Raw genomic sequence first — 19811 nt, 5'->3', positions numbered from 1 at the left:
TACTGTACTTTATATCCTCCATTAAGTATCATGTCTTCAATGTTAAACATTAAAAAAAAATTACTTATTGGTGCATACATATATACAATTTGGGAGACATTAGTTCCTAAATATTCTTTTTAAACAGGCTTCTATGTTAAATTCAGTCTCCTACCATGCTGACCCAGGTGACTGGTACAAAGGAAATTTAACAAAAATCACTCTTTAAAGAAAGCTTACTAATAAGTAAGTCATTATTTTTTTTTCCTTCAGACACAGCAAGCCTAAAATATAAGTTGAGAATTAATAAACCATTAACAAGTAAGACATCATAGACCCTTATGTTAGGTGTGAGGTTAAGTGCTCACAGGTGCTGGCTGTTCACGGAGTCTGGGAAAAGCAGAGGAGTACTTTGTTATTATATGTGTAACCTTATTGACAGAGCCTGGCTGCCTAGATGATCTTAATCTGACTTTCTGGATGGTTTGGAAAAGTAGAAAAAAAAATGAGCTTACCAAAAACAATTTGGCAGGAAGTGACCGAATATTAACATTTATATTAATAACAGTTCACTTACTGAGGCCTTTCTATATGGCCAGTAACATGGCTAAGTGCTATATTCGTATTCTCTTTTTTAATCTTTAAAAAATATTTTGAAGTTGATTACGTGTACACCATATAGGAATTGGTCCAACTATGACAGCTAATAAATGACAGAACCAGGATTCCATCCCAGGGCCGGCTTCCTCAGAGGCTCTGCTACAGCCATAGCCATGTCCCTTCCAATGAACTGTAATTCTACTTTTGATCAGTCTCGGTTGAAATTGTCAGCAGTAGCTGAATCTAAAAAGTTGAGGCACAGAGTTCCCAAGTGGGTCTCCACTGTAATGCTTCATTTGCTGAAATCTACTTTGAAATAAACAATAGTCACTTCTTCTCCCCTATATTCATTATTTGTACTTGATATTCTAGTTTTGAATATTTATCATAGGTCAAAATTTTATTTTAAATTCTCCTCCCTAAGTGTACCATATTTCTAAGTGTATCGTTCAGTTTTAATTATTGTTATAAGGATAATTTCTTTCCTATTAATAAAGGAATTGATCTTCAAATATTAAGGCATTATTGATTGGTACTAAGTCCTTGGATCACAATTTATGAATCGCTGGAATCTTTTTATAAAACTGTATTGCCAATGAATATGAAAAAGTATGTGTGTACAAATGAATCACTATGCTGTACACCAGAAATTAACACAACATTGTAAATCTATTATACTTCAATTTAAAAAATTTTAAAAAAGTATCACCAATAATTGATAAGACAGGTTTTCTTTCCTCAACATAATAATGAAAGTGTATTATGGGTTATAATCTAAAACCTCAGATTAACTTCATTCTTCTTTATTCTTAAAGCAGCCATCTGATTTCTTAAAAGATAACTGTAAAGACATTATGGACTGTAAAACAACAGCTAATTCCTCTATTGAAAATTTTTGGACATATTTATCTACTAATCAACTGAAATTCAGAGTCCAAAACACATTTAAAAAACCGTTCTTCTCCACATGGTGTTGAGTTATGAAACTGCTGCAGTGAACATCACACTCGTTGAACAAACATAACACTGTAATCGAGCATCTGCTTGCCTTCCTGCATTGCATACACAGCAGAGATTTGCTGTACTTTTTTTAGTATTCTCAATCGGTTTCTGTGTTTATAAAGGTCCAGAAATTATCTTCAGAACTTATCCACCATATGGCACCAGGAAACCTGGCATAAGAACCTTTCTGACACAAAGGAGACAGAACGCTCTTATTTCAAAACATCGACATTTTTCCACAAATGCAGAACTACCAAGCAAGTGTTAAACCACCTTAACTTCTGTTCAATCTTGTCAACATTGATTTAGTTGTCTGTACATCTCAACTTTAATTATCAAAAATGCACAAATGCAGCACATTCCTTCCCTTCCCACTTTGAGTTCTCAGTGTTAAACATGACTTCAATTCTATTTTTAATTATAAATTCGTTAAGACGCAGGATGTGTTCTTGATCAGCAGAGGGCCTACAGCATGATGTCTCTAAATAAATATGACCCAGATTTTATTTCTGAGGTTACCTCCACAAAAGAGAAGTAAAATGGAGGTGTCCACTTTTCTGAATAATTACTGCATAGATACCTGATCTGGTTAGTAAACCCAAAGAATCTCAAGGAAAACATTTATATATTTTGGTGTTTTCTGGGAAGATTTTTACAGATTTCACAATTTGTTTTAACTCTTCTCTGCAACTCATTTTTTCCCTCTGTAAATACAACCTGAGTTACCATCCATAAAATTAGCTACCATTTAAGACGTAGGGAATGCTGACAACTTAGCTACTTTCATTCTATTATAAAAATGCATTCTAAAATTTATTGAATAATTTACATAACAATATTTATGTCTATGTGGGCCCATGTGCACACACTTTTAAATTTTTAATTTGATAAATAGAACCTTTAAAATATTATAAAATATAAAATACCATATTAATCTATAAATGATATACTCTTAAAGGTTCCACTTTTAATGTGAAACAACTAAACATAATGTCAATCACGTAAAATCTACTTGCTATGCCATGGAAGGAGATTATGCGGACCCCACAGCAGTGAAAAGTAGTTTCCTTCCCTACCCTGGTGACAAGGTGATTAACTAGCGAGTTCAGCAGGAAGGAATGACATGCTTCCAAGTGTGTGCGGTTCCTTAAACTTCGTCAAGACACATTGCCAGATCTTTCAATTAATGTGTAGCAAGGTCACGAAATCAATTTCTTATCAGCCAAAAACACTCATACAGTAAATTTTATTTTCAAACCATAATCTCTAAATTAAATCTGTGTGCCTAAAAAATACAGCACAGAAACTCAGCCATTGGGTGTTCTCCCTGAGAGTGTTTTCACAAATGGCACAAGGCTTTGTATGCTATATATAGCCTACAATGTTTGGTTAGATTCTAATCTTCTAGAGAACGTCATTATCTTTTTCCATGGCAAATAAAGGACCAAAGTGTTAATTTCCTCCTTAAAATACGTACAAGGTTTGAACAGTTCTGGCATTCTACCTTCCAGCAATTTAATTGGGAACTTTTAAACAATTCTAACCCATGAAACTGTCTACGAATGAGGAGTTCTTGATAATATAAATTAAGTACCTGAACAGAAATTGTGGGAGAAATCATGCTAATATGGAAAATAGCATTCTTTTGCAGTAAGTTCCATGTAAAGGGACCTTGTAGGAATTGAGCTTGTCTGACCAAAGACACTCAAGATAACCAAGTTTTTAATGGAAACTCTTTGACTTGAATATAAAATACATTACTTATTCCATTCAGGTGCTGGAGTTCTTTCTCTATATTCCAATTTCTTTAAACAGAGTATTTTTTTCCCCTAATATCCTTATTATCATCCTACTCACAACTACCCATGAGACTACAGTAATTTAAGCCCTGGTGCCTTTTTTTCTCAATGGCAGTGAACCGAAAGGGTTAAAGGAACTGAAATATTTCAATTAATACAGCCTTAAGGTTTTAATATTCAGAAAATCACAATTTTCATGCCAGACAAATATGATTTGTTTTATGGTTTTTATGGTTCAAAATATTTGAAACATTTATACAAATGTTGCATACCAAACACTACACAGTGGTATTATCTCATACAGCTGACTAACAGATTCTACAAAATCTATTGTAAATTCAGATTCTTGGGACCAGTTTCTTGAGAGCTGGTAAAATATAGGATATAAAATCACATTTCAAGAAAACAGGAAGAAGAAATCATCTGAGGTAATATACTAGAGTTTTTCAAAGCATTTTTCACACATCCTCCTAAACATGTACTCTTTTGGTTGATTTCAGCACTGCTAAACAGAATGGGAAGAATCTTTCCTAAAGCAAGGACGTGATTAACTCCTGGGAAGGGTTAAAACACATTTTTTAAGGATTAAACAAAACATGTTTGTGGATAGAGAGAGTATTTTCTTCATAATCTTCATAATTTTCTTCATAATCAATGTATTGGAAGCATTAAAATTCTAATGAAGTAAAGTCACAGAGAGTAAGAATATTTTATTTCTTCCCAATTCATTCATGTGATCACTTATTCTACTTTAAATGAATTTAGAGCCTGATTTAAATAAACACAATGAAATCTGTTTTATTAACAGTCCTTCACTTTGCACGCATTAATGAAAAAAAATAAAACTTTACCTTAAATAGGTAACTGAAGAATAAATATAGCTCTATGTAATGGTGTATTTAAAAACGATTAGCTCACTGCAAAGAATGATAAATGTGGGACAGGTATTTTCAATTACACATAGACTCGAATTCTTTTTTGCAATTAAAGAAAGAACAAAGTACAAATATGATTAGAAGTAAGAATACCATTTTCTTACATGCCAATAATGTCACACTTCCTAAGATTTCTGTGAAAATGGCATATTTCTTACACGAAATGCAGAAGAAAAACACCATAGTCACTGTGACTTGTGGGACTCTGAAGATGAATGAGGGTGTGGGTGCTTCAAAAATAGGAGATCATCATAAGACATTAGTGCCCACATGGCAAATGACCCTGCCTTAGGACATACCGCTTCCTAGTCCACGAAAATGTTCAAAAGAGCAGTAGATAAGTTAATGCAAATTCAGTCGTGCACCAGTGGATTACTCAAAATGAAGCAGGAAGATGAAGATAGTTTGGAGAAAATCAACGTGAAGATTATGGTGCTAACTGATCATTCATACAGATTTTTCCATCTGGCTATGATGGATAGTCTTGGATCCATTCAAGCAGGAATACTGTCCACAGTGTCTTAATAAATTCAGCACAGGCAAGAAATGATAAGAATGGGGTACCAATCAACCAGAGTAAGTACTCAAAAACAATCCATTGTATTTTACAGATTCAATCCAAGGAATTTCAGGAGTGTCCAAGGATACAGTCAAAAAGAAGAATTAGTCATTGTCCGCAAACAGCAGTCATCTGGGGGAGTCCCCAGGTGCTATTAAAAGCAGACAGACTCCATCAAAACTTATTCCAATATTGCGTATTAATACAAAAATAAAAAGGAATTATGGCAACATGAAAAAACAAACAATTGTCCTTAACATATAGAAATGCGAAAGGTCTTGCTGAGAAAGTGACATGAGTACTGGGTCTCAGACAATGAGTCTCAGATTATAGTATTTCCAACATTGAAAGTGTCCAGTTTCTCCCCTGAGCACACACACAATTGATGATCCTGTCCCATTTATTGAATTTGACACAAAGTATTTTGATGCCTGGAAAAATATGAAATCCTCAGAATGGAGAAATTTGGGCACAGGTCTCCAGCAGAGAAGACCGCCCCTCTAATCAAGTCCACTCACACCATCCCTGGCTCATCTCACAGTCATCAGTGTTCTTTCGAAACTGCAACACAAGGGCAAGAACCATTTCAAAGCGTTTTATTCAGATTGTTTGTTAAATGGCGCTTATAAAATTACATGACTTACAACCCTCCTCCCTACAAAATGAATACGCATACCATTTTATTCAAAGGGAGTACACTCAGTCACCTACGACAGTGCTAAACCTCTCCCACAGGGGAGCAAATATAAAAATCAAGGTTTTATAGCTTTCTTGTGGGTTTTTAGTGATTCAGGTGACTCTGATATTGTACTTCTTTGCTGATTGTATTATATTTAATACCTTACTTTTAGGACTGTAATACAGGGGGGTTCACTGAATTCTGGTCCAGAAATTCCTTCCAAACAAAGAAGACACCAGAGAAAACAAGTTTTCTTGTTGGAAATAGTGGAAAATACGTTTTATTTATGTTCCAACCTCTAGTGATTTGTAACATCCACCTGGGGAATTTTGGGGTCACATCTGGTTCAGCAGAAAAGACTACCATGGCGGCGTTACGGTTAGAAGGAGGGAGGAGGGAGCACATGCAAGCAGATGAAAGCATCACCCGCACTGGTCCCGCCAGCTCCAGAGATCAGTCAAGCAGGATAGCACAGTGGAAAGTGCACTGAGTTTAGAGGCAAGAGACCAAAATCCAGATCAGTTTCACGTTCATGTTTCCAACTGAGCCAAAAATCTGTTAGCTATCCAAAAAGTAGATGATCTGGAAATTGGCTACAGTTCAAATAAATGTCTCACAATAATAGAATCAAAGAATTTTAAAACTGTAAGAGACATTAATAATGCTCCTAGTCCAATGCCGCGAGAATCCCACTTGAACAGGACTAGAATATATATAACAAGCTTGGAGACTTTGACACACTAATATTAGAATTTATTCCTGAGAATCCAGTTACTAGGGCTTGGCACACCCAGAGGGCTCCACGTCACGGGGCTGGGTCTTACTGGGATAAAAGGATATAAGAGAGGGATCCAATAATGGAAACCTGGAAGATAACATTTTGGTGTAGAAATTCTCTTTTTAAGATGATGAGGTAATATCACAGGATTTCTAAAATATACCTCCCTGCTTCTTTAAGCCAGAATTAGTCTCAGAGGCTTTATATCTTTTGTTATCTTCTCTGCTACATTTTGTCAGATCCTTCTTCTATTAGATGGATATTCGGTTCTCCATGTTTAGTCCCCGTTTCTCGATTTTCTTCTCATATTTTCCACCTTTGCCTTTTAGTTCTGCAGTCTTTGTGTATTATTTTTCTGTCATTCCATTGCACATTATTGCCTCAATTTGGGAATAATATAGATTAGAAGATAAATAGATTTTACTGGAAGAGAAAAATAAATTTGTTTTGCAGGAACAAGAAAGACTATTAACTAGCGGATTAAGGAAATCACTTGGGGGAAACAAACAACATAGGTTGGAAACTGCAGGTAATTACAATATTATAACCACAGATGTTGTAAGTGAGTCAAAAGCAAAGTCTGAGTTGAATCAAATGGGACAGAGGTTCTTAAAACAACACACTTATTCCTGGGTACCAAGCAAGGGCTTTATCCTCAAATTATAATGTGAAAAATCACGGGAAAATTATACAATTATGGTTAGAAAACACATCACCTTTGAGATAAAGTAGGGGAGGAATTTGGGAGAGGTCTGGGCATGGATAATGGGAAAGATCATGGTGGGGGGTGAAATTGGATTATTATAAATGGAGGGTGATATTGAACTGATGAACTGAAGTATGTCTGGACTTATTCAGTCCAGGTGTATTGTCCACTGATGTGTAAATAAATTTGAAATTTGTAGCTCCCCTGTTGTATGTGTGATCATTTTTGTAGGAAAGGAAACTCAGGACCAGAGACTTTAGTCTCCATCTTCTGGTGATTTTTAAGCCCTGGCTTGCATTACTGACAATTTCACCAGCTTATTGTCTTGATTCCTACTGCTATTAAAGGAGATGAGGACAAGGAGAAAGACGGTACAAGGAGCTGAATAGCACAAAGTTTATGGGATCTACCGAAGAAGAAAGTATTTTTTTGTGGTATGATAGCTCTTTCGTACATAGAAGCCTATTTGTTTTGTTTGTTTGGATACAAAATTTTTGAGAATCATTTTGAGGGTATAAACTGGAGTTTTTCCTTCAAGCTCTCTTCTCTCCCTAAAAAGTGTCTTTTTTTTTTCAGGCCAGTTGTTCTATTTATTCATCGTTGTGTCTGTATTTTTGGCTTTTCTCCAGTGACTGGTTATCCTTAAATGACCCTCATGTTTATAACTAGAGAACAATGTTGATTACCACAGGTAGTGTGGCCCTGATTTTGCCTGCCAGACAATTACGACCTCTTCAGTGCAATAAAGCTTCAAGTTTCCTGTGTGGGTGGGGCACAGCAATATTCAGGCAATATTCCAGGTAGCATAGGTGACAAGCGGGCAGAAAGGTGGCGTTAATTTTCAGGGATGACAGGCAAATGACAAGGTTTCCTTTGAGAGTGTTTTCTTGGCTTCATTTGGGAGCAAACACCAATGGGAAATTTATGTAGCCTTAGGAAAATAATGTCTCAACCAGTCACCAAGATTTCCACTCCCTTTCCAGGAAGGGGAAAGAATATCTCCACCCCAGGGAAAAGACACTGTCTTCACTGAAGCCCTGTTTGTATATTCTGATCTGCCCTGTTTGTAGCACTGGATTTTGCTTTGAGAAATTCATTCTTAATCTATAGACTTCTCATGGCCCTTCTCTGACTTCACGGATTTAGGAGGTAGATGAACAGGAGATAAACAATTGCTCCTGGTCTAAGAATGTCATCAAGATATTAAAGTTTATAAATAGTTTTAGTTTTCATGCACTTATTCCTAAGGTATCATAAATATAGACACTACACATTTTTTTTCTTTTTATCAGTTATTTTGATAATGTAGTGCCAAAAAAGCAAAATAGAGGTAGGAGCAGTTAAACCACAATTCGTTTTTATTTTAATGAGATTCAATTTCATTATTTGTAGATGTAACCTCACATAGTAGTTTGAGGACCATATGAGGCAATTGTCTGAATGTGTTTTCTCTGGGAAAATTATTTAATCTATTAATTGAGGATAATATTAGCCCTTACTTCAAAATTGTTATGAGGATTAAATTTATAAACTCATGTAAAGTGCTTAGAATAGTCTAGCTCACAGAAAGCATGAAAATTAACATCAACATTACTCTTTTCTTGTGAGTAAGCTGTAAATCTGAAGTCACTTACTTAAGCATTAAAGAGATTACATAAGAAAGAAGAGAAATAATGGAAAAACGGATAATCAGAAGACTGGTTAATTTGCTTCCGAAATAACTGGAAGTTGGCTATGAAGTATGTGATGCCCATTAAAACTGGGACTATAGAGCACTGACAGTCCCAGAACAGAGGAAAGGCCATCAATTTTGCCAAATAAGGTTAGCAATCTTAACGTACTGACAAAACAGTAGAGCTATAATAAACGAAGCAGAAAAATTGAGACTCAGTCAGTCACTTCGTTGTGTTAAAGGTTCTACTCCTCAATTCCTTTGTTCTTCTTTATATCATTATTCTCTTAAAAAGCAATAGAGGGCTAAAATGTAGGAAAATTCCACAGCTAGAGTGCAATCTTCATTTAATTTAAATTTCCTAGCAGCTCCTAAAGATGTGACTGGACAGAAAATATAAGCTGGGGGAAACTCCATGCTTACTTTGCATGCAAAATGAAAACTAATCCTAGAAAAAATGATACCAAATTTTTATTGTTATTGATGCTTTATCAGCAGCATATATCTGTGTATGTGTATGATGAATTAATGTTTTAGCCTGAAGTAAAAACAAAAAAAGATAGTCTTCACTTGGGGAAAAAAAAAAAACAAGACTCTAATAATGTCAAATCAGATGGTAAGTTTTATCTAGACTGATTTAACACAGAATTTTGAATAAGTCTTTTTGATGACTGAAATTGGAACTCAGAAGTTCCATGCTTATTTTTACTATTTTGGTTTAATTCTTTGTGTAATTTGTTATCCGATACTACTTTTCTGATCCTAAATATGCAAGTAATCCATCTAGAAAATACTGATTAAAAATAATTAAAAATAAATGAGACTTCTACATGAATAAATACTTTCATGTTTCATTATAGACTATTTGGGAAAATCCGTAATCCTATGTTCATCTTAAACCTTTCTTTAAAATCTCAAGGTATTTCTTAGTTTGTATTTCATTAATTCTCATAGTTGCCCTATGAGATAAACATGAAGGATGATTTAGAAAAATGATCCCTCAAACTCAGTCTGTAAAAATGGCATTGTCAAGTCAGATCAAGGAGTTTTTAGTTTTAAAACTGTGAAGCTGATCACTGAAACTCAGGTGACACAAGCAAGCCCTGTGTCTTTTTTTTTTAAACTAAAACGTGAGCTTAAAGAAAGTTTTTATAATGGTTTATTCTTTTATTTTTCTCTTTCTGTATGTTACAGGAATCTATAATCTTAAGGAGTGAATATTCTGAGGAAGTTCCATCTAATTATTGTGGTTGAGTTTGTCCTCTGTATTGTCACCTTTCTTGTCAACAGACGAAAGAGGTCGTATTTCCAGTACAAGGAAAAGGACTTCTGAAATTGGCAAAGGTTATTTTATTTATTTGGATGAAGTTCACAGAAATCATGCATCCTGGAATGGAAGCCTTGAGTTAATTTAGACTCTCATTCCTTAAATTGGTTACATTTTCCATTCAGTACAAGAAGTCCCAGGGAAACATTACCTCACTTTAAAAACAAAATTGGAGTTCACTCTGATGTGTTTCTAGATAGCTGTGTATCAATTTTTTTTGGTATTAGTATTCATTTACCTAAGAAATTCCTCTGGAATATGTAAAAATATGTTTGTTTTACAAAAACATTTGCTTCCTTAAGAATTTTAGTAACAAATTACATATGAAGGAAGATGTGTGTGCAGTGTTATTGAAACATATATTTCCAAATCTTTCAATATTCTTTAAATATTACTTAAAAACCAAAAGGCATTTCTTTCCAAGGATTGGAATAAGGAGAAGAGAGAGAGAAAGAGAAAAAGAAGGAGAGAGAGAGAGAGACGGAGGGAGAGAGAGAGAGAGAAATCAAAGAAAATGTTTGTCCCAACTGCTGCTCAATTCTCTACTCCTAAGTTCCAGTAACATAAAATTTAATAAATGTAAAAGGACAAGAGAGGTTGCAGATGAACTACCAGGAAAGCTGATGATGCCTGATAAGAAATGAAAAAAAATATTCAAAAGATACCATTTGAAGATTTAAATCAAAAAGACAAGATTTAGAAGCTTCTGTGAACAACGGCTTCCTTAGAGGCAGTTTTGAGCCACTCCACCTTCAGGGTTTGTAACTGCACAGAAGTTATACACGGGTACAATTTAAAAATAATTTGTAAACTTTAACTTTCCTTGTTTTTGTTCCAAACTGTCTCACCTAATGAATAGACTAACTTGGATCAAGAGATTATTTAATTTGCCAGGATATGCAAAGCTAAACTGATGGACCATCTTTTATCGGTAACAGAAACACAATGTTGGCATGCTAAGTTATTAAGGGTACCATTTTCTAAATTCTCAAAGCTGTAATAAATTTTGAAACTGACAGAGACAAAATATATACACCCATTGTTAAAATAAGTAAATGATTTTGCCTCTTTCTCAATCATTTCTAAAGGTAATTATGATGTTTTATCATTCAAGAAAATGCTTGGTCTGTTCCCCAAAATGCACTGATACATTTTATGACATATTTGTCCTACATTGTAATGTTTATTTTATAAAATATTTTCATTAATAACTGCAAAATAAATATATTTCTGAATAAGCTGGCATACACTTAGAATCTAGTTCAACGATGTATTAGGTCTCTTTGTTACTTTTAGAGCTAGAGATACTAACAATATTTTTGGAATGGCATTCATGAAGAATAGATACTGTTTGAGATGAACACATGAAAATAACACACCTATCTTTAAATAAATCACAGAACGTAAGCATCCGAATGAGAATTAACAATATACAAGTCAGTACATTTATTCCACTGATCTCGCTATTATATATAATATCAAAGCATTTCAAAATTTTTTGAATTGTCTTTGTTCCAGGCTATGAATGCAAAATATTTCACTTCATATTACTTTTTAACCATACACTATTTTCTTAAAACCATTTTGGCAAGTAATCTTCCAGTTTACCCATGAGATTTGGCTGAAAGTTTCTCTTAGCTGTTTCTGAAAATTAAATCCACTCTCAAAATCTCACTGCCATTGAGGACAGGGAAATATACACATACAGGTAAATAATTTAATTTATTGTATTATATATAAAGTGAGAGTTCTAATAAAATTTTGAGTACTGACAGCATCATTGTCATAATTGAATTATCTCATAATTATATTTATTTGAGTGAGAAGTGGGCGATATCCACTAGTTTATGTTATTCTGGCATGCATGTTTTTAAAAATCATTGACATACATAACATGACCTCATAAAAGTCAAAAGGTATACAAACACACACACGCGTATCATATAAATGTGACTATACTATTAAATATGAAATATCGTGGAGATGTGATACAAAGAAGAATACTTAACAGCAACTTTTCTGTTCACATTTCTATCACAGACATTATCAGTTCATTAAATATTTAAAACGGCAGCTATTATTAGGACATAGTTTAGATAGTATATCTTACTGCGTTAACGTCTGTGTATATGTACGACACACACACACATTCTGTATGCTTTGCATCTGTTCTGATGACTCTTGGTTCACCCATTTTCATGCGCATCCTCTTTATTGCTGAAGAACAACTATTGTGGAAGCAATCACGTGTCCTCAGCACGTCAGTTTTAGCCTGGGCAGATTCATGCTAGTGGACTATTTTAATTAATATTTTTCCCACATTATAAACCCGTCGACGACTTCTTCTTTCTGACTCTTGGAAAGCCATCGTGACGCAGTTCTCTCTGCCTTTACCACCGCCACGCTGCTCTCTAGTTTATGATGGTATCCTTCCCGTTGAGTTTTACAAGCACACGTACGGTTATTAGATAATAATGAAAAACTGCTTTTCAATCCTACAGTATGTCTCCCTGAGTGCAGACATGCTTCCCCGTGAAGTGCTTGTGATGCTGTTCGTAGCAGGCATGTCCTGTGCTATGGAAAGACTTTTTGCACATGTGTACAGGTAGCCCATTGCATCCTTCCTGAGCCTTCGTGACCTTACCCGGGCCAATTGTTTCCCTCCTACCTGCTCAGATTCCACGACACGTCCAAGAACACAGCCCCACTTAATGAGTTTGTATGAGAGCTGGGAGACCACTTCCTCACACCCACCCATCCTCGTACCCAACACGCACTGCGCAGCCTCCTTCCCCCAGCCCTGCTTCTCCTTCTCACAGCTCAGCTGATTCCAAATCAGCCAGCACTGTGTTCCAGGTGTGCACAAAGATTCTTCCAGCCCTTTCAACTTTCCTTCCCTTTTTTTTTTTAACACCTTCCTAATTACCTGGAGGAGGAGGAATCTTTCACTTCCTATATTTGTAATTATTATGCACCAGAAGGTAACCAAAAATATACTGAGAACCATAAGGAATAGCAATAGCAGTGTATGTCTAAAGAATTAAAATAACCTAAATTTTATGGTTAAATATCTTCAACAATTTCAAAAGCCTTTGACTGTACCCCCAAATTTCTACACAAACTTTTCCATTTTCTATCTTAAAATACACTTATCAGCATAGAGATGAGTGTGTAAATAAACTCCATTAATGCCTCAATACAGTGGTAAAAAATAAACTCCTATTCACATGATACTGTTCTACCCATCTGGTTTAAAAACATGTACTTCACTAAATATATCAGGTGACTAGTAGTATGCTGACAGTTTTGGTAATCTGCAGAAGGCTGAGGTCCCAGCGCTTGAGTCCACGTTAGCCTTGGGACGCTGGGAAAATCACTTAAGCTTCCAAAGTCCTGCTTCTCTATGTTCAAAAGGCGACAGCATGGAGCCCAGCAAAAGCTGGTTATAACCAGTCATGATGGTGCTTTGAGTAAAAGACAGCAACTGTAGATTTTATTTCAAAAGCTTGTTATGAAAATTAAAACTATATTGGGTAGAAGCAGCATAAACTATAATGAACTGTACAAATGGGAAGTGCTATTTGTTTCATAGGTTGGGAAGGTGGCCTTTTGTGGGCTGACCCCTGCTAATCCTTTCTTACGCGACCTAACGGGGCCATCTTTGTAACACACACTATGTATCGTGTAACTCAGCTGCTTAATACCTGCCAACAGCTTTTTTTTTTTTCATTGTTAACAGAATAAAGTCCATGCCCTGGACACCTTGACTGAATTCCCACTGATCGCTCAGCTAGTGGACCCTGTGATACATTTCCAGCATGAAATACTTAGGAGTGCCTTAAAAACACACATGTGTTCAACTTCTAGGTCTTTGTCCCTGCTGATTCCTTTTGCCTGACTTCTCTTTGTCACTGTGGGAATCTTGATAAGACCTATTTATTCTCAATTCTAAGCTTAAATGTCACCTCCAATTGGAAAGCTTCCCTGCAGTTGATTGCACATCTCAAATTTACCTCTTTTTATACTTTTTATAACACTGTATCAAGTCATTAAAACAGTTCTGTAACTGTCCTCAGACATACTAGAAATTTCTTATCTATGATGTTAAGGCCAATTTCTTATCTATGATGTTAATCCAAGCACATAGCAGAGTTTGTTAAGCAGAGGCCTTATGGGTCAAACAGAATGAGTAATAATGCAGGCACTGGAATTAGACAGACTTGGGCTCAAGTCTTGGCTCCATCACTCATTTGCTGTGTCAGCTGAGAATTTCACCTAACCTTCTTAAGACTCTATTTCCTTGTAGATAAAATGGGAGTAATAATGGATGAAGGCATTATGCTAATTAGTATCTTGGATTCAGTGCTGACGGCAATGACGATGATGAAAGTACTCAATAAATATGGTTCAATAAAAAGATAATTAAGTGAAATAAATTCACTGCTATTGAAACTTGTTTCTAGGGGACCATGCAATCCCAATTCTGAATAACTTGTTCAAAACTAGCTCTTGGAACAGAATACATTTAGCAATGTTGGGTTATTATATAACATTTATTTGGCATGCCTTTGAGGGAGCCAGATTTTATGAAGATAATAAAGATGATAAAGATGATGTTAATGATGCCAAAAAAAAATCAACTTTCCTTCCTCAAGAAGTAGGCATCCTCTGTAACAAAACTTCTGTCCAGTGATTTCTTAATAGCCTACCAACAGTCTTAGAGAAATATAAAGAAAGGTGGAGGATCTCTTTAGAGATGAAAAAAGCCAACAAGACTCTTCAAACCCAAAATACAACCTCAACTATCCAGCATTTGAAAATACAGTGCTTTAATTCCAAAACAATATTAAATATATTTCTGGAAAAAAGTGTCAAAAATCTGTCAGTGAATTAGTAAAAGGTGAAAAAGATAAAAACCATGGTTTGAACACTGTTAAGAGGACATTGGAAACCTCAGACAGTGAATATTAAAACAAGTGAATATATAACATTCTTTAAATAAGGAGGGAATTTAAGTTCAGAAGAAAATTCCCATTCAAATTATGTTCTGTGCGAAAAGAAACTGCAGGGCCAAAGGTCTTGAAATATTTTTATTTTCCACGGAAAATATTTTCTGCCCTTCAGCTGGCTATTGACTTAACAGCATGGAGGAAAAACAACTGCATCAGATAATGGAAGATGTGTTTTTAGAAGAAATCATTAAAAACATGATTAGAAGCTGGTTGGCTGCGAAAGGTCCAAATTGTCAAAAATTATTGATGTTTACGATGGTAATCATGACAGCTGAAAAGTATCTAAATAACAAAAAGGCAATGCTGCTTATGAAGTGCTGGGGTGCAATTTGTAATGATTAGTGGAAAAGCACACTAATATGTCTGATGCAGTATTTTGAAGGTCACTCAACTATCAACTTGCTGTAATGCCGTTCAATTAAGTACACAATAAAGACCTAAGATTATTTATGGAAGGAATTTTCTAGTGCTTGTAGAATAGTAAATGACAAATCCCGGCTGTATGTACAAGCAGAAACGCCTGATCTAATGCACCATTAAGCAACTGCAGCTTTGCTCCACATTTTTTAAACATTAAACTAATTATGATGAGGTCTGGTCTTACTATATACTGCATATTTAATCTTTTTTAAGAGCCTATCAAATTGAATCACCAGACACAACTTGTTTATGCTATAAGCAAACACATGCAATATTAACAATGTACAATATCCTGGCTTAATTAGAAAAAGTCCATGTTATCTTAAATACATTTAGGAGTGTAATACCACACAGTTCTAATGTGAACTTGCCATTTAATTATATTTTAAAACTAATTTATGTAACTTGGAATTTTTCTTTCTCTCTTTCTCCTGCATAGAATGCTGCTCTGTTGACCTACTTCAAACTAGATTCTACTAAAAATGAAAGCAAGAATAAAGAAAGATTGAGCGAGCCTTTAGGAAAGAAGAGGAGTGGTGGTGATGAAAACCACAGACAAGAAATGACGTAAATTTGATTACTGGATGGTGATCTGTTCATCAAGCCGATGGGCTAAATTGTACCTGAGGAGGGATTTTCTGGGCATTTTTGCTCTGGGCTCTAGCCTAAAGTTCCATAAACGGGATCTTCTTTTTCAGACAAGAATATATTTCAAACTTTTCTTTCTGTCTCTCTCTCTCTCTCTCTCTCTCGCTCCAGGGCATATATGCTGGGTATGCAGGAGAAAACTTTGAATCTCTTAATAATCGTCTCAAATTTAGACACTCAATACATAAAGAAGATATCTGTGGGCAACACCTATCAGTATAGCCTGGACTTCATGAATCCTCTGTTCTTTTGTCTCTAAAGATACTGACCTTGCTCTCTACAACCTCGTTTTTCAGCTTAGGTTCAAAGGCAATCTTTACCAAAAATAAGATACATGTAGAGTCATCAGAAATCAATAGTCAAGCATAAATTCTGACCTGGGGAGTTCAGACTTATTGTTTAGTAATTAAGCTTTTTTATCAATGGCATGAAATCAAACAGTGTACAGGAAAACAACTTCACTTCTTGGGCAAGAAAAAGAGCCACCACATCAGAATTTAGTCTTACAATATAATCCAAAAGAGGTGCTAAAGATCGTTTACCTTCACAGATTGTGACACCGTTTCCTGAAAATCCAATGTTGCAGTAACAGCCTTCAGCTCCATTCCGTATCTCACATTTTGCATTTGGGACACAGGGTGTCTTGGTACAGTTTTGAGTGTAGGAACAATTCAGCAAAGTGGAAAAACCCACTAAAGAAAATAGAGAAGCACACCCTTTAAAAAGAAAAAGAAAAACCTTCCCCCATTGTTGAGTAGTAGACTACATATACATATACATTAATATCCTTCTTTCTTTCCATTTTGATAAACGCATCATGAGAATTTTCCCCCAGGGAGCATTTAGGTGAACAACAGGACAAGAGCAAGTAAGTAAAAAAATTAACTTTTCTTCAGCCTCATCGTTTACCAAGTAAATCTTAACTGAGCTAAAAGTAATACACAATCTGGGCTTTATAAAGAAAACTGCATTCTTGGATAACTAGCCTCTTCACTCTGAGATGAAATACTTTTAATAGTCACTGCATGATTATAAAGGAATATTTTTCCTCTGGGGCACGATTCTGTGCTGAAATCAAGGTCAGCTGAGTATCGGAGTCTTTCCAAAGTTAAATCTCTATTATTTCATGATGAAGAGCAACAGATCATGTTATCCAGGAACATAAATGCAATTATGTTTTTTTTTCCCTGTGTTCTAATGATCTTCTAAAATTCTGCCTTTTCCATAGTAAAGTTTCTTTCACATGTTCTCCCATTAGGGGGAAAAACAATCAATTCAACATATGGGTCAAAGACTGATCTTCCAGAAACAGAACACCAGACAAACACCACCAGCCATATGCAGCGTTAAAAGAGAACAAGCCTTTATTTCAGAGTTATCGAAATCAAAGTTGGCAGTGGTATTTTGTGGGCTGGTAGGAAAAGATAAGGAAAAGCATAGGACGTTCCTCTATTTTTTTTTTTATTGTTGTCCTAGGACTTCTCAAGACAAGCTCACTTGGGATGGACAGTTATAAATCATGCCAGTTATTATTCTGCAAACAGCCATCTGGTAACAAATGATTCTTAAACATTCAATTCTAAATCCCAGCCTCACATAGGGCTGTACACACTGTCTAAGCCAGAATTAATTCAGCCTCAAAGCCGTGATTTATTCTCTCCGTACAGTATCATCGAAATAGTACTTCAAGTGAACCCCAAATCTTGGCTGAGCGGCGGTCCCCTTCAAAGGCGAGAAAACCTCCCAGAAGTGTTAATGGTTTGGATTTCCCCAGTTTCTCGGGGGAAGATCAGAAGATTTGTCAAAGGCTGAGACTTCGGGGACTTTGTCAGGAGGAGTGAAGAGGGGCCTCAGTCCCTGGGCCCTGAAGAGCGAACTCCAGAGTTGAAAGGCCAGGGAGAAAACATCCTGAGAAGGGCTGTGCCGCTTGGCGTCTTGGCCAAATCCACCTGGCACGTGAGTGCCACCTTGGAAACCTCTCGTTCCCTGCGAGTGCACCCGGGCCCGGGGCGCGCGGACTCACCTAGGAGCGGGAGGAGTCTCATTGGCGGCGCGGCGGTGCAGGCGGTGGCGCTGGCGGCGGCGGAGCAGCGGGGCGAGCGGGCCGGTACCCGGGGTGCGACGGGGCGGGCGCGCCAGGCTCCGGCTCCGTCCCCTGTGACGCACCCGCTTCCTCCGGACACTTTCCGGCCTCTTTTGTGTGAGCGTGTGAGGAGCGCGGAGTCCGCCGGCCGCGTCCGGCCCCGGCCCCCGCGCCCCCGCTGACCTCATCCCCGCCTCGGGCCGCGGTCCCCAGCGCTCCGCGCGCCCGACGCGGGGATGGCGCCCCCTCCCCAGGCGCGGCGTCGGGGCACGACCCTCAGGGCCGGTGCCCAGCAGTCAGCGCGCCAGAGACCCGCGGAGCGTGCCCGCTGGGTTCTAGACCTGCCGAGGCCTTAGGGGTCCTTCCTGCAGCCTCAGCTCCAGGACACAGCCTTCTCTTACTCACTGGTACGTCTCCCTAAAGGTCTGTGGGCCCAGAAGTAGACTGGAGCTTGGCGCCAAACGGGCCTTCGTTTCCAGCGTTCAGTCCTCATCTTGCTGGGATCCAGGGTTCCAGACTGTAGAATAAGGATCTGCACTATCTTGCTACAGGTTAGGATTGTGCCTAAAACAGCTGAGTGACAACCCAGCAAACCAGAAAGCCAAGTGTCAAGAACTACGTGACTGTGAAGCACAAAATGCTGATTTCCACTTTCAACTAAAATTTACGCTCCCCTCACCACCCCCTCCCCGGAACACCCGTTGCAATGCACGCAGGTTTCCTTTTGCATGTTACTGTATATGAGTTGATTACAGAGACACAGCTCATTCAGGGTGAAACACAGAAATAAGTCTGGTGTAAAAATTTTGAAATAACTGGCAGGCAAGGCTGATCCATAAGGACGGAAAGCGGATCAGTGGTTGTCTGAGGTTGCGGAGGGGGCCCACTGCAGAGAGGCACTAAGGGAAATGGGGGGTCATGGGAATAGGCACCATCTTGTTGGGGGTGGTTGTTCCCTAAATGATGCATTTGTCAGAGCTCATCCCTTAAAATAGTGCATTTCATTGCATGTGAATTATACCTCAGTAAAGTTGATTTAAAGGAAAGGAATGACTGATGTTTTTGTCACTGGCACAAGTCATGTCACCTTTAAACAGTTGGGCATGCCTTTGCTATATTTCATATGCATTCTGTTTAGTTTAGTAAACATCTGCTAAGAATCTACTTTGTACAGACAGTACCCTCACAGAGATGGACAAGCTGTGGCCCTTGGACGCCAAAATGATTGTGAACTAGCAGGCGCAATAACTAAAACTGGTCACAGTGACATAAGTCACAATGATATATGTACTCATGTATAGACATGGCTCCTTGCCTCTCCACTGCATCTTCCTAGACACTTTCTAGCTTAACTTAATTCCCACAAAAAGCGTCTGAGTGTGGTCTTTCAATACATGAGGGGAATGAGGAACAGAGGTGTTATGTGACTTGCCCAGAGTCACAGAGCTAGTCTAAGTGACTGGTTCTGTTAGACCCAGTGTATTTTGCTTCCATGTTGGTTGGTGCTATCAGTCTCCCAGCTCTATTCCATCTACAGTGGTACCACCCTCAGAAGGATGCTGCAAAAATGAGTAATCAGTGACTGCTATTCAGGGAGTCTGGAAAGGCAATT

At 37.2% G+C, this 19811-nt stretch overlaps 1 protein-coding gene across 1 annotated transcript in view; it reads right to left on the bottom strand.

Annotated features, from left to right (window-relative positions):
- The window catches only part of ADGRL4 (adhesion G protein-coupled receptor L4), a 116358-nt gene extending 98060 nt beyond the window's left edge, over window positions 1–18298 (bottom strand). Inside the window, exons 1-2 of the mRNA XM_072974189.1 lie at window positions 18140–18298; window positions 16659–16808 (exon numbers count right to left, since the gene is read on the bottom strand). Of these exons, the coding sequence (XP_072830290.1) occupies window positions 16659–16808; window positions 18140–18161 (172 nt within the window). The 5' untranslated portion in view covers window positions 18162–18298. The remainder of the gene's footprint in view (window positions 1–16658; window positions 16809–18139) is intronic.
- Between the last annotated feature and the right edge of the window lie 1513 nt (window positions 18299–19811).

This window comes from Vicugna pacos, chromosome 13 (assembly GCF_048564905.1).
Source record: "Vicugna pacos chromosome 13, VicPac4, whole genome shotgun sequence".
Lineage (NCBI taxonomy): Eukaryota > Metazoa > Chordata > Mammalia > Artiodactyla > Camelidae > Vicugna > Vicugna pacos.
The sequence above is the reverse complement of the archived record's forward strand: the minus strand, read 5'-3'. Positions and strand labels throughout refer to the sequence as shown.